General features: G+C 40.7%; 2 protein-coding genes across 18 annotated transcripts in view; both read left to right on the top strand.

The window, feature by feature from the left end:
• The window catches only part of TBC1D22A (TBC1 domain family member 22A), a 118,393-nt gene extending 112,170 nt beyond the window's left edge, over nucleotides 1-6,223 (top strand). The window contains exon 13 of the mRNA XM_081023714.1: nucleotides 2,618-6,223. Within this exon, the coding sequence (XP_080879840.1) occupies nucleotides 2,618-2,746 (129 nt within the window). The 3' untranslated portion in view covers nucleotides 2,747-6,223. The remainder of the gene's footprint in view (nucleotides 1-2,617) is intronic.
• Nucleotides 6,224-10,660: 4,437 nt separating this feature from the next.
• LOC308486713 (uncharacterized protein) overlaps nucleotides 10,661-12,159 on the top strand; it is a 51,575-nt gene continuing 50,076 nt past the window's right edge. For all 17 annotated transcript variants that reach the window (XR_013991174.1, XR_013991175.1, XR_013991176.1 and 14 more), the window contains exon 1: nucleotides 10,661-11,236. The gene's annotated coding sequence lies outside the window, so the exon portion shown is untranslated. The remainder of the gene's footprint in view (nucleotides 11,237-12,159) is intronic.

The raw sequence follows: 12,159 nt of genomic DNA, 5'->3' as shown, positions 1-12,159 counted from the left end.
TTTTCTTGTTTTCCTCCTCCAAAAACTAGGTGCGTCTTGTGGTCTGGTGCGTCTTATAGAGCGAAAAATACGGTAATCCCTGAATTTTTGGTCTTTCTAGTTGTCACCAAGAAAAGTAAGAAAGTTCAGCATTAAATCAGACTACCAAGATTTAATAAGCTGGATCTTGAGTCATTCAGCATATATTGATTGTTTTCTTGTAAGCAGTAAATGGAGAGAGGAATTAGACCTGTTAAACGACCAGGTTCGTAAGTGACACTGATTTATGGCATATCTAGAATGTATGGCTCCAGATTCGCCTAATTCAACTTATCATTGGCATTTTGAAGTATTTCATGAATATACATTGGATTTCCCCTGAAAGTTTTTTGCACACACATTTATAGATCTATACTCATTGTTACTGCTAGTATCCTATAGTGTTAAAGAGCCCAGCAACAACATTTTAATATTAAATTATAGGTGCAGTGTGTATAATATTTACCATAGTTTTGATGTATCCAATGTCCTAAATAATGTGTACATTCCTGTTATTTCCATAAGCTGTGAAGGGCCAGAATTAGCTTTCCATAGCTCATGAGATTACTAGCTGGTTCCTATTCCAGCTGCCGTCGAACTCCAATAGTGTCTTGAGCAAACGTGTTTTGAGCAACTAACAGAGAATCAAAGCTGTGAAGAAATGCCAAACTGTAATAATTTTAACAATAGAATGATAGATTTGTTTATTCAAAGGCACGGGAAGACAAAGGTAAATAGAGCCCATACTCTCACTTCCACCACATGTAATAGGAACATTTGTGCATGTTTCATGCTGTTCTATTGAGCTGAAAGGATAATAGGAATGTGGTCTATGGCTCTCAGGGACTGGACTAAGGAGGAATGGTGGAGACCGCCACCCCCTCATCTTCAACCTTCCAGGAAGACAGTATAGATTTACAACAGTGGTTTGCAGAAGGTCACCGTAAGGGGGCTGGTGCTGTGAGGACTGAGAAGGGAAGGGGGTGGTGGAGCTTACTTAAAGCAACTCTCAGAGAGGCAGCATTTCTAAGCCCCTCTCTGTGAATATTGCATAAAAGACTTGGTAAGAGCTTCTTGTCTATCGGTTACTGGCAGCCCACTGTGGGGAGGGAGGACCGGATTCCCGGAAGCCAGACACTGGCTGCATCATGAAATGTAGACTACATGGTTGAAATTAGGGATGGATAAACTAGTTTTTCTGACCTACCTTCTTTTCATAGGTGTTCACTTATAAATCCATTATAAATCACATTAATTGTGTATTCTTTAATGAGACATGGACATTGCATTTACATATGTGTATTTGAATTTGTTTAGCTTGAAAGCATTTTAAAACACATTTTGATGCATTTTTGAAGCAAGAAAGGTGTTGGAAAATTCAGACAAGTGTGAAATCCAATGGTTGTCTTTCCAATCCAAACATTAGTGCAGGATCTCTGGATCAGGTCAGTTCATATTGGAATTTCCAAAGCTCAAACATGCCTGCGGTTTTTCTGGCTCTTGAGTTGCAGCGGTCATAGAATCGTAGAATTCTAAAGTTAGAAGGGACCCTGAGGATAATCTAGTCCAACCCCCTGCAATGCAGCTGTCCCATCCCGGGATCGAACTTTCAGCCTTGGCATCATCAGCACCATGCTCTAACCAACTAAAAGGACCCATTCATCTGTTATTTTCAAGCCTTTTGGATGGGAAATGGTTGCAGAAATAAGCTCTGGGAAATACAAACACAATTAAAATTGAGATAAAGTATCTTATACCTCTTAATAAGTATCTCGACCTTTGCCCCATCTGCACTATACATTTAAAGCAGTATCATTCACTTTAAACAGCTCCAAAGAATCCTGGGAACTGTAATCGTTGCTTGAACTCATTACTTGAATATTCCTATTTTGTAGCAGCTATGCACGCTGAAGGGTTAATATGATGGCTATGTGTTTGCCAAAGTTATACTATTGTTTCTTTCTTGCAGCAATATGGATTGCAATGTATACAAGCATTTTTAAAAACAGACTGAAGGGGCCAGAGTTCCCTGTCGTAGTTTGTTGAAGCCATGACTGATGCAAGATTAAAGACATATATTCACTTTGTTCTACTCCGTAGCTGCCTTAGAAAACACCTTTCCAGTAAATATCATTCACCTGTACTGGAGAAAATGAGAGATGGGATCTGCAATGAAGATACTTAGATTAAACCTAGGTATTCATGAAATGAACAAATAACAAGAAAGGTGTATGCACAGATCTAGATAAGTAAATTCCAGATGAGAAAGATGTAACAAATATTTTTTTAGAGTTGTCTCTGCCTCTCTTTTACCATTCCCACATCTATTAACAGCTGGATGAGTTTCCATCCTTACCAATTATGGTTAGTTAATGTATTTGGATTTTTGTGCTAAAAATCGTCACATGTTTGCTTCCGAAAAGCAAGTTTTATTTTATCTGTGTGCATGCAGATGTTCAAGATCAAGCCATTTTAGAAACTGTCGCAAGTAGCATTGGAATTCAGTCGCTCAAAAAACCCCCCACCCCAAATCACCCTGACATTTACTGAAATAGTTGCATTATAACCTATCCTGCTGTCTTTTTCTTCTTTCCCCAAGGAACTGCTCATCTTTCTGCAGAACTTGCCCACGGTGCACTGGGGAGACGAAGATATCAGTGTCCTCCTCGCAGAAGCCTACAGACTGAAATTTGCATTTGCAGACGCCCCCAATCATTACAAGAGATGAAAGCACCAGAAACCGTATACAGCCAATCTGTCTGCTGTGGCATAGGATCATTTTCATTATTCTGGTTGTGCAGACACGCAATTACTCGCTCCTGATTTCATACGAAGCGTCCCAAAATAGTTCAGCAAAAAAAATGTGGTTGGTGGATTACCAAAGAAATCGGCAAACAGGTCATCAAGAAGATTGTGATTGACTTAAGTGAACGTGGCTACAAAAAAAATCGAGTCTGCTTTTGTTTTTATTCTCCCTTTTTCTTTTTATAGTTGCTATACGAATGAAGAAAGTGTTTTATGTTCATTGGTATCTAATGACTTATTGTCTTGTCTCCATGAGCCTTGTTCCTAGTTGATTGTGTTCATTATTTTGATGGAAGTATTACTAGTCTCTGGGGTACTTGTGAGCTAATAGGAATGATCTGTCTTGAACAGAAAATGAGGGCAGATGTGGCAGTAAGGTCATCTAAGGGCCATATGGACTTGCTTTTGATTTTGGTTTGTAACACAATTTTTAAAAAATTCCTTTTAATGTTATCTTTGTTTACAGCGTGAAATCTAGGAACACAGATTTTAATGGAAAACAACATCTAGAATTTGAAAAGAATGCCACCTACTTGGGTGCTATGCCCTGTGGTATGCAGATAGTTTTGTATAAATTATTTCACTTTGAAGTGTCTGAACTGTACTAACTAAAAAAGAAAAGAAAATAGATTTATTCTGCCATAATAATGTATACATAATTTAATGCTTTAAAACTATCAAATATTTTTTCAGCACATAGACTTTTAGCTTCAATGCTTTTTTCCCCCTAGTAAGATTTTTAGTTCACAGTGAATATATTTTAATACATTATTGCCTTACCTGGAATTTCTAGCATGGTAGGAATACTTGACGGAAAAGTCATGTATGCATTTTTAGGCCTTCCATCCTTGACATAGACTGGCTTGAGCATGGAAAAGAAGCACAGATGGAGACAGTCACCTGATAACCAAGATTCTGCCCCACTTCCAGAATAAACTATGAATTTTGCAGTGTGTAAGGGAAGGTGACTGGTGAAGACTTGATTCCAGTCTGCTCTCTTTCTTACCAATCAGGTTGGCTGACTGGTTAACATGCCAGCCAGTGTGTGTGTGTGTGTGTGTGTGTGTGTGTGTGTGTGTGTAGATATATATATAAAAAGGAATGTGTCAAGTCAATTTATCTGGAGGAAGTCACCTGCATACAATTGACATGCACTTAAGGATTTTGCACAAACCGATCGGGAAGCTTATCTCACTTGAAAAGCAACTAACAAAATTCTTCCGTTATTTTTGTGACTTAAGTTCTTAAGTTGTGACTAAGTGGCAGTACATTATAGAAGGCTCCGTCAAAAGTTAACACTCCATTCACTTTTTGTAACGGCCAGTTTATCCAAATAGCAGAATAGCAGGGGTAGGTAGTAAAGTTTTTTCCTGTGCTGTATCACTTTAGAATAAAGGTATGGGATTGCATATACACATAAAAATTCATTGAACGTGGAAATCTGGAAGGCTAGTATGATTTTTTTCTCCCTGATCTGCTAGATTTCTGTGTGCAAGTAGGTTTGTTGGAGGAGCATTCTAGAATGTGCCTGCTGTCTGAAGTGTGATTGGTTCTTGTCGATCAACTAAGTTTGCATACTATCAATCCCAAATTAATTTATACTGTAAATGGAACAACTTCTTTTCAGGAGTTTTCCAAGTGTGCCTTTAAGTCATTTTTGGTTTGGGAAATTTTTTTTGCCTTTCAGTTTGGCTGAATATGTTACCTTACTGCTTGCCATATGTAATAGATGCCTGAACAGATAAGAACCATAGGCAAGATTGGCCTAAAAATATGGAAAATGCTTATTGTAAGAGGCTATGAAGATTTCTTGAGGATTAGTTTCCTTAAGGTATGATTTGCAGATTAAGTTCAAGTGTCTTAGTATTGAGCTGTGCATTTAGATTGCTTGGGACATTTGACTGTGAAACACATCAGTTTAATAAGCAAGGTTGTTCTGTTACTTCCGCAGTAGAGAGGTGTGGCCTTTTTCACAGCGATAAAATAGTTGTGATGTTCCAGGACAACAATAAGAATAATTTGGTGGAGTTGCATTACCTGGGAGAACTTACTGCACCATTACTTAGGAGTAGCAGCAGCAGATATGCTCCCCTTATCTTCCATGCAGGGATTTTCTATGCATGAGAATCCAGAACTATTGCAACCTTACTTGGGCATTGCTTTAGCTTATTACATACTAATACTGCAACTAGAGATAAAATTCTGTGACATGGTTTGGCATGTCTACAGGTCTTAAGATGTGTCTTTCCCAAGCATCAGGATAACTTCTCATTCTGCGTTCAGTATAAGATTTTTCTCTTAAGTTTCTCTCTTTTAAGTTTACAGTGTCATTGTGCCTAACAAAGTATCTGCCAAGAACAGAACACGCAAAGTAAAAGGTAGAATACAGAAAAGTCTGTTGAGAACAGTGAACGTTTTATTTAATAGCAAAAGGAAGAAGAAATCAGCTGCAACATGCATTAATGATGGGGCTTTTTAAATATGTCATTATTTATATAGGAATTTGAATGGTGAGACAGGGGTGCAGACAAGTTTACTGTGTTAGATGCAAGTATATAATAAAATGTGTATATCTTAAAAACACACACCTTTCCTCTGTAAAAATCCATGGAGTTACCATCTCAACTTCCAAGCTCCCTTTGGATCTCTAAGTGTTTCTCATTTAAGAATTGAATGCTATCATGCCGCAAAAAGGATTTACATTTGTAGGAGACAAATCTTGAGCACATTGGTAGATGAGGGTAGAGACTTCTCTAAATGCATAACTTTTCATTCTTATTTTATATAAAAAGGGGGTATTATACAGACAACTAATTTCATGCATACTTTCCCCTATATACTATTCTATATATTCCCTATATACCTTTTTCTTAAAGGAGAATTATGCTTGGCTTTTGATAATTTTGTATCTCAGGTAAGTGCCATCCCAACCAAATGTTATGTGGAAGAAAGGTTTCCCTCATTTTTATACTCCTTTATTACAAGTATAAAAGTAAAAAACAAAGCAAAAGACAAATAGGTATCTAATAGATATTTTTATGTTGATATTTTTCAGCATAGAAAGGAATCAGGACACCTCATTAATTTAGCCTGATTTGTAATTTAATAGAGTTCATACAGGAGGCACTCTGTCATAAACGCAATATTAGCTAACAGCTGTAACGAAAGAACCGTGAAGCACAGATAACCAATTTATTTCTATAGTATATGCTTAGAAATGTAAATAGTAAGCAATATATTGAACTATGTAAATACAATACAAGAAATAATATAACTATCTTGCATTCATCTGTACATCTTAAATATAACGAACTAGTTGCACTAGTCTTTAATTTCTTATGGAAAAACTCATAGATTTGTATTTAACTTGAGAACTCTACAATAAAATGTAAGTACCCAAGACTCACTCACTCTCTCTCTGTAATATATATTTCTGAATGAATATAGTATCCCGTTTAAAATGAATAATCCAACTCTTTGTATCACAATAACGAGGTGTAACTGAAGAATGGGTAAGACTCAAAAGGTGTCAGATGACAATTTAAGAAGGATGTTGACAAGCTGGAACGTGTGCAGAGGAGGGCAACCAAGATGATCAAGGGTTGGAAACCATGCCTTATGAGGAACAGTTGAAGGAGCTGGGTATGTTTAGCCTGAGAAAGAGGAGACTGAGAGAATATATGATAGCCATCTTCATATATCTAAAGGATTATCACATGGAAGAAGGAACAAGCTTGTTTTCTCCTGCTCTGGAGGGTAGGACTCGAACCAATGGCTTCAAGTTACAAGAAAGGAGATTCTGACTAAACATACGGAAAATCTTTCTGACAGCCAGAGTTGTTCAGCAGTGGAACAGTCTTTCCCAAGAGGTTGTGGACTCTCCTTCCCTGTGTCACGGTTCGGTCTACGGGCGATCGAAGTCCCGGCTGAGGACGTCGGGCCAGGGGGCAAGATGGCGGGGTGGGAGCAGGAACAAGAGTCCAGAAGCCAGGGGTGCGAGGGTTAGGAAGCAGGGAGTCACGAAGTCAAGTGTCCGAGGGTTGAGAAGCAAGCAGTCAAGAAGCCGAGGTCCGAGGATCAGGAAGCAAGACGCCAAATGCAGCAAGGCAGGAAACGCGTTGCTGTGGCAAAGAGCCAAAGGGAAATGCTGACCTTATATCCCTTCCTGGCTCTTGCCACCAGGTTCAGTGAGTTACCAAGTGGCCTCACCCGTGCCGCTGCGCCTTGCCTCTCCAGAACAAACTTAGGAAGGCCCCAGTCCTGCGAAGCCCTACTGGTCACAGGGAATGGCTCCTGCATGCACTCCTCGCACTCTGGAGGTTTTTAAGCAGAGGGTGGATGACCATCTCCCATGGATACTTTAGTTGAGATTCCTGCATCGCAGAAGGTTGGACTAGACGACCCTTGGCTTCCTTTTTTAACTCTACATTTTCTATAATTCTATGAAGTTATTGGTGTTAAAGAAGCCGTGTAATAAAGACCAAAGAATAATTTGCACGCTGACAAATATTTAAGTATAGCTAGAAGCTCACAAGAGGTGGAACCCAACCAAGTCGTCGTGCTGACGGAAAGACTTCTGCTGTACAATGAAACTTTAAGAACTATTCTGCTATAGCTCTAGGGAGAAATGGTATGGAGTTGAATGCAGCAAGCAGGAGAAACAATGTTTGGGTTAACCAGATTAAGTTGCTTGGCACTAATATCACTGAGGACAGCCTTCAAGAATTACTTTGCGCTCTCTGTGAGTGAACACGATCACTTCCTCTGGTTTTAGTTTGTAAACTAAGCTATCTCTTAAGTTTCCTCTAGATTCCAGAAATCTCTTGAGCAACATTCCTCTTCATGCCTTTGGCTGATCAATATTCTACAGCCTTTTCGTTGTGTCTGTGGGAAGGGGGGTGTTAATGTTTTGCTGCTTTTTTATTATTTACTTGTTTTTCTCCTGTATTTTATTCTGTGAACCACCCTGAGATCTATTGATGAAGGGTGGTATATAATTCTAATAAATAGAATAAAATAAAATATACATTTCAGCTCAGAAGTAAGCCCCATAGAATTATAGAATTAGAAGGGACCACCTAGTCAGACTAGAAGGGGCCATCTAGTCTGACCCTGAATATTTTGCCTAATGTGGGGCTCGGACCCATGACCCTGAGATTAAGAGTCTCATGCTCTACTGACTGAGCTATCCCACAGGATTGCAGCCTCAAACTCTTCCTCCCCCAAAAAGCAAAACCGAAATCCCTAGCGATAATACCCTTGCTACTTGCTGTGGCAGGGAATGGGAGAGGAGTGTGGCACTAAGATGCCACGTGTGTGAATTGTACAAGGGCTTCTCTTTATTGGTAAGCTACATCATGGTGTCAGAATAACGCCTGGAGTCACACGCAGCCGCTGGGGTGAGAAAAACCTCTCCGGTGTCTTCCTGATTAAGCTCAGTCCAGAACGTCCATAAATCCTTTGCCCCAACACGCTCCCAGCGACACACATCAGAAGACTATGTGCACGCTCTTATCAGCTGTTCAGCAAAGTACAGTGGTACCTCGGGTTAAGTACTTTATTCGTTCCGGAGGTCCGTTCTTAACCTGAAACTGTTCTTAACCTGAAGCACCACTTTAACTAATGGGGCCTCCTGCTGCTGCCGCGCCACCGGAGCACGATTTCTGTCCTCATCCTGAAGCAAAGTTCTTAACCCAAGGTACTATTTTTGGGTTAGGGAGTCTGTAATCTGAAGCATATGTAACCTGAGGCGTATGTAACCCGAGGTACCACTGTAGAGCAGAAACGAAGTGGAGCGTTGGTGTGTGTGCATTCTAAGTATTTATTAAGCAATATATACAGCACAAAGCAATCATGGTGTCTCTCCTCCTCCTCCTACAAGAGACAGAGAGAGAAAGTACAACAGTACAATCACAAGCAGAAGAGAGATAAGACAGGCTTCCGTTCTCATACTTTCCAAACCTGGAAAGTGAACACATACGTGTGATATAACAATCACATATCCAGCAACGGAGGAGTGAAATGCTAACATCCTCCCCCTTTTCAGGTAACCATTGCTGCATATGCTAACGCAGCCGTTACACTATTAAACACACAGTTGTCATACACATAATAGACTCCTGTAGTACTTGTCCCATCTCTGGGACCATTTGCAACTGGTCTGGCCTTGTGCCCTTTATGGCCATTAGCCATGGCTCAGCATCCTTTGAGGACACACTCTGTACCTCTTGGAAGTTTCTAGGTTCAAAAACCTGTGCTAAGCTGACAGCCAAGAGGCAAAGGCTCAGTAAAATACATTTGAGGATGTATGTTCAGCTATGGGCATGGGAATAGATTGTGTTGTCTGTATTTCAAAGCCTATGTTAAAACACACAGGCAAGAAACTGGAAGAGAAATAGGTGTTCCAGCAAAATGTGTGCATGGAAAATTAGCCTGCTCTCTTCTGGATCATGAGCTGAACGCGTAAGCCCCACTACCTAATTTTGTTCACTCATTTGAAATTCCTGGTGTATTACTAGAGTAAGGAAAGGTTTTCATCACAGAGAATCCAAAGCCGGATTTTGTCCCTCCTCTCTAAAAGTCTATTTTATGGAAAGCATAATAAATTAATCCAGCTTTGGTTGGAGCCCTACTGAGAGGAATCAAAAGAGATATATAGGTTTATCAAACGCTAAGGAGAAAATAATAACATTAATCATTTATTTGTGTCTCCTCATGCATATGTTGATTTATTATTTCACTCTATAAACCTTGTTTGTTAGCAATTGGTGTATAGATAGCAAACGTCTCGGTGTCTAAGATAATGACAGTAGTCTTTCAATTTCAAATTATCTCGTACCCATTAACCAGCAGGGTCACATCAAGGAGATCCAAAGGAAACACAGATTTATTGAGGAGGATTATTGGTGGGGGGGGGGCGATGACTTTTTCATTTTCAACAACGATTAAAGAAATCTCTGAAGAATCTACTCTTACTATATTTGTTTCATCTAGGTGTTTATTTGTATTTGCAATTTATATTTGCTGGAAGTGGGGATCATTCTCTTGGGACACAACAAAGGGAGGGGGTTAGATTTAAAGCAAGACAACGCAACACAACATAAATAATAAAGTAGTCTTTGGGCAATCTAGCAATCAACTTAATTTTGTGTAAAAAAAGAGGGTACTGCTATCAATTGAGTCTTTGTGGTCTTCCTGTTGCAGGGGTCACCAGCCTCACACCTTGCATGCACAAACATCCATAAGGCTCTTTCTAGGTTCCCACAGAATGTGACCCCTGTCAGCATCGCCCTAGAGCCAGTGCACCAACTGGACTCTTGCACCTCAACCCCGACTGGGCTAGGCGAGCTGGGTAGCACCGCCAGAGACCTCCTTCTCACAGGAAACGGTCACAGTGCTGTGGACTCACAGCTCAGAGCTGAGAGCACCGGATTCACTGTCTCAATAATACAGTCGTTGCACAGCAGAGTTTTGCAGAGTCTTGCAGAGTATAAACCACTCGGAGAGCAGCTCTGTAGAATATCTTCCTTTTATTCTATAACTACAACTATGATACAAAACTATATACAGAGCTGAATATTCTAAGCATAAATCAATGCTACACTGAGAGTCTGCAGCTGCTCTAACAGCAATCTTATCTCTAGGATCTCCAACACTCTCACTCTCTCCGATACACTGACTGACTGACTCTCTCTCTCACACACACACAGATATGTTGCTGGGCAGAATAAGTAGATAGGCAGGACACGCCTCCTTCTCTCTGGAGAGTCAGCAGAGACCATCAGGAGATGATCAGGAGATTCTTGTGTATGGGAGGGGTGAAATCTCCTCAACCCCCACCCCCCAAAATAAGCTGGAGAGAAGCAATCTGTTGTTGCCAATATAGTGTTGAGGTATCTGCTTGGTTTCGGTGTGTGTGGTGCCCATTGTAATATGAGTCCTCAGCAGCTGCGATCAAGCAGTACGATGTTTACATGACATGATGTGTCTGGTGGGTCTAAGCGTGGGACAGGAAGTTCCAAGCTATTCTCAGAGTTGTGTTCTCAGTGTAACATGAAACCTTCCTGTTGTTCCTGTACGGGAGGAGTTAGTCAGTTGCTCGGAGGTTTCTGAGAGGGAAGTCATGCTTTTGTACAGTGTACAGTCAAGGAATAAAAGTAGAATGAAATAGCCTATTTTTCAGACTGTTTTCTTTCTCCTGCTGCTATGCAAGGGGGAAGGGAGTGTGCACCTCTCCGGAGGGAGGTGTCGCTTATCCAAGACCTCCCTGGTCTGTCCGGATGCCAGCCAGGGTAGGTCACCGGCAACAGGCCCCGAGTGCCTGGGAAGAGGAGCCAGCCTTTCCCAAGGGGGCCAGTTTCCAACACCCATGACGGTTTCATCAGCTGGCAAATGTGTCCACAGGAGTAAAAAGGTTGGTTTCTATTGTTGCCTCGTGCCGCTAAATCTTCCACAACAGTTGGGAATGGGAGTAGCTGGGAAAATTAGCCATAATGCCCCTCCATCTTTCTTTAGTTATAGTAGAGCAGGCCTCTCGATCTACCCGTCGATTGTGGGATGTCCCTGCTTGATCCTTGTTGATTGTGGGATCCTGATTCCCTTCCCCCAAACAAAACAAAACAGCTCAACAACTTTGGCTCATCCTCCCCCCAAAAAGCTCAACAACTTTGATGAAGCTTTCCCCCCCAAAAAAGCTCAACTACTCTGGTCAATCCAATGGGTAGATTGCAGTCACTTGGCAGTTGGACAGCCCTGTAGTAGAGGAACGCTGAAAAAGCAGAGCTGATTGTTTTCTATGTGCAAAATATAGCAGGTAGGTTTTCTTATTTTGAGAAACTATCCAAACCTAACCTCATAAACACCTAGTGTGATTACCAAATTTACTAATCCTGGATTAGTAAATTTGAACTGCACCTCATCTGTCTTTCCTTCTAAATCTGTGGTTCCCAACGTGGGGCACACACCCCACAGGGGGGCAATTTGATTTTTCAGGGGGGCAATTCAAGAATGAGTTAGACCAAGTTAATGGCCTTTTAGGTTTCATCCACGTGAATAGTTCACTTTTTGAATAATAAGAATTATATGTCATGGGGGGGAGGAGGTGTGCGATCAGGATTTTAGAGATGCTTAGGTGGGGCATGGCCAAAAAAAGGTTGGGAACCACTGCAATGAATTTTGTATTTAATATTGTCATACTTTCACCATACGTAGAGCTGATTCACTCGCAACGTCGTTTCCGTCGCTGTGTTCATTTTTCAATACTTGATGTCAGCTGGGTATGGGAACAGACTGTATGAAAAAAACATAGAAATTGATGCACCGCCTAAAATTTCTACT

Source organism: Podarcis pityusensis, assembly GCF_964106645.2.
Source record: "Podarcis pityusensis genome assembly, chromosome: 10".
Taxonomy (NCBI): domain Eukaryota; kingdom Metazoa; phylum Chordata; class Lepidosauria; order Squamata; family Lacertidae; genus Podarcis; species Podarcis pityusensis.
This window is presented reverse-complemented; position numbering and strand designations above follow the sequence as displayed.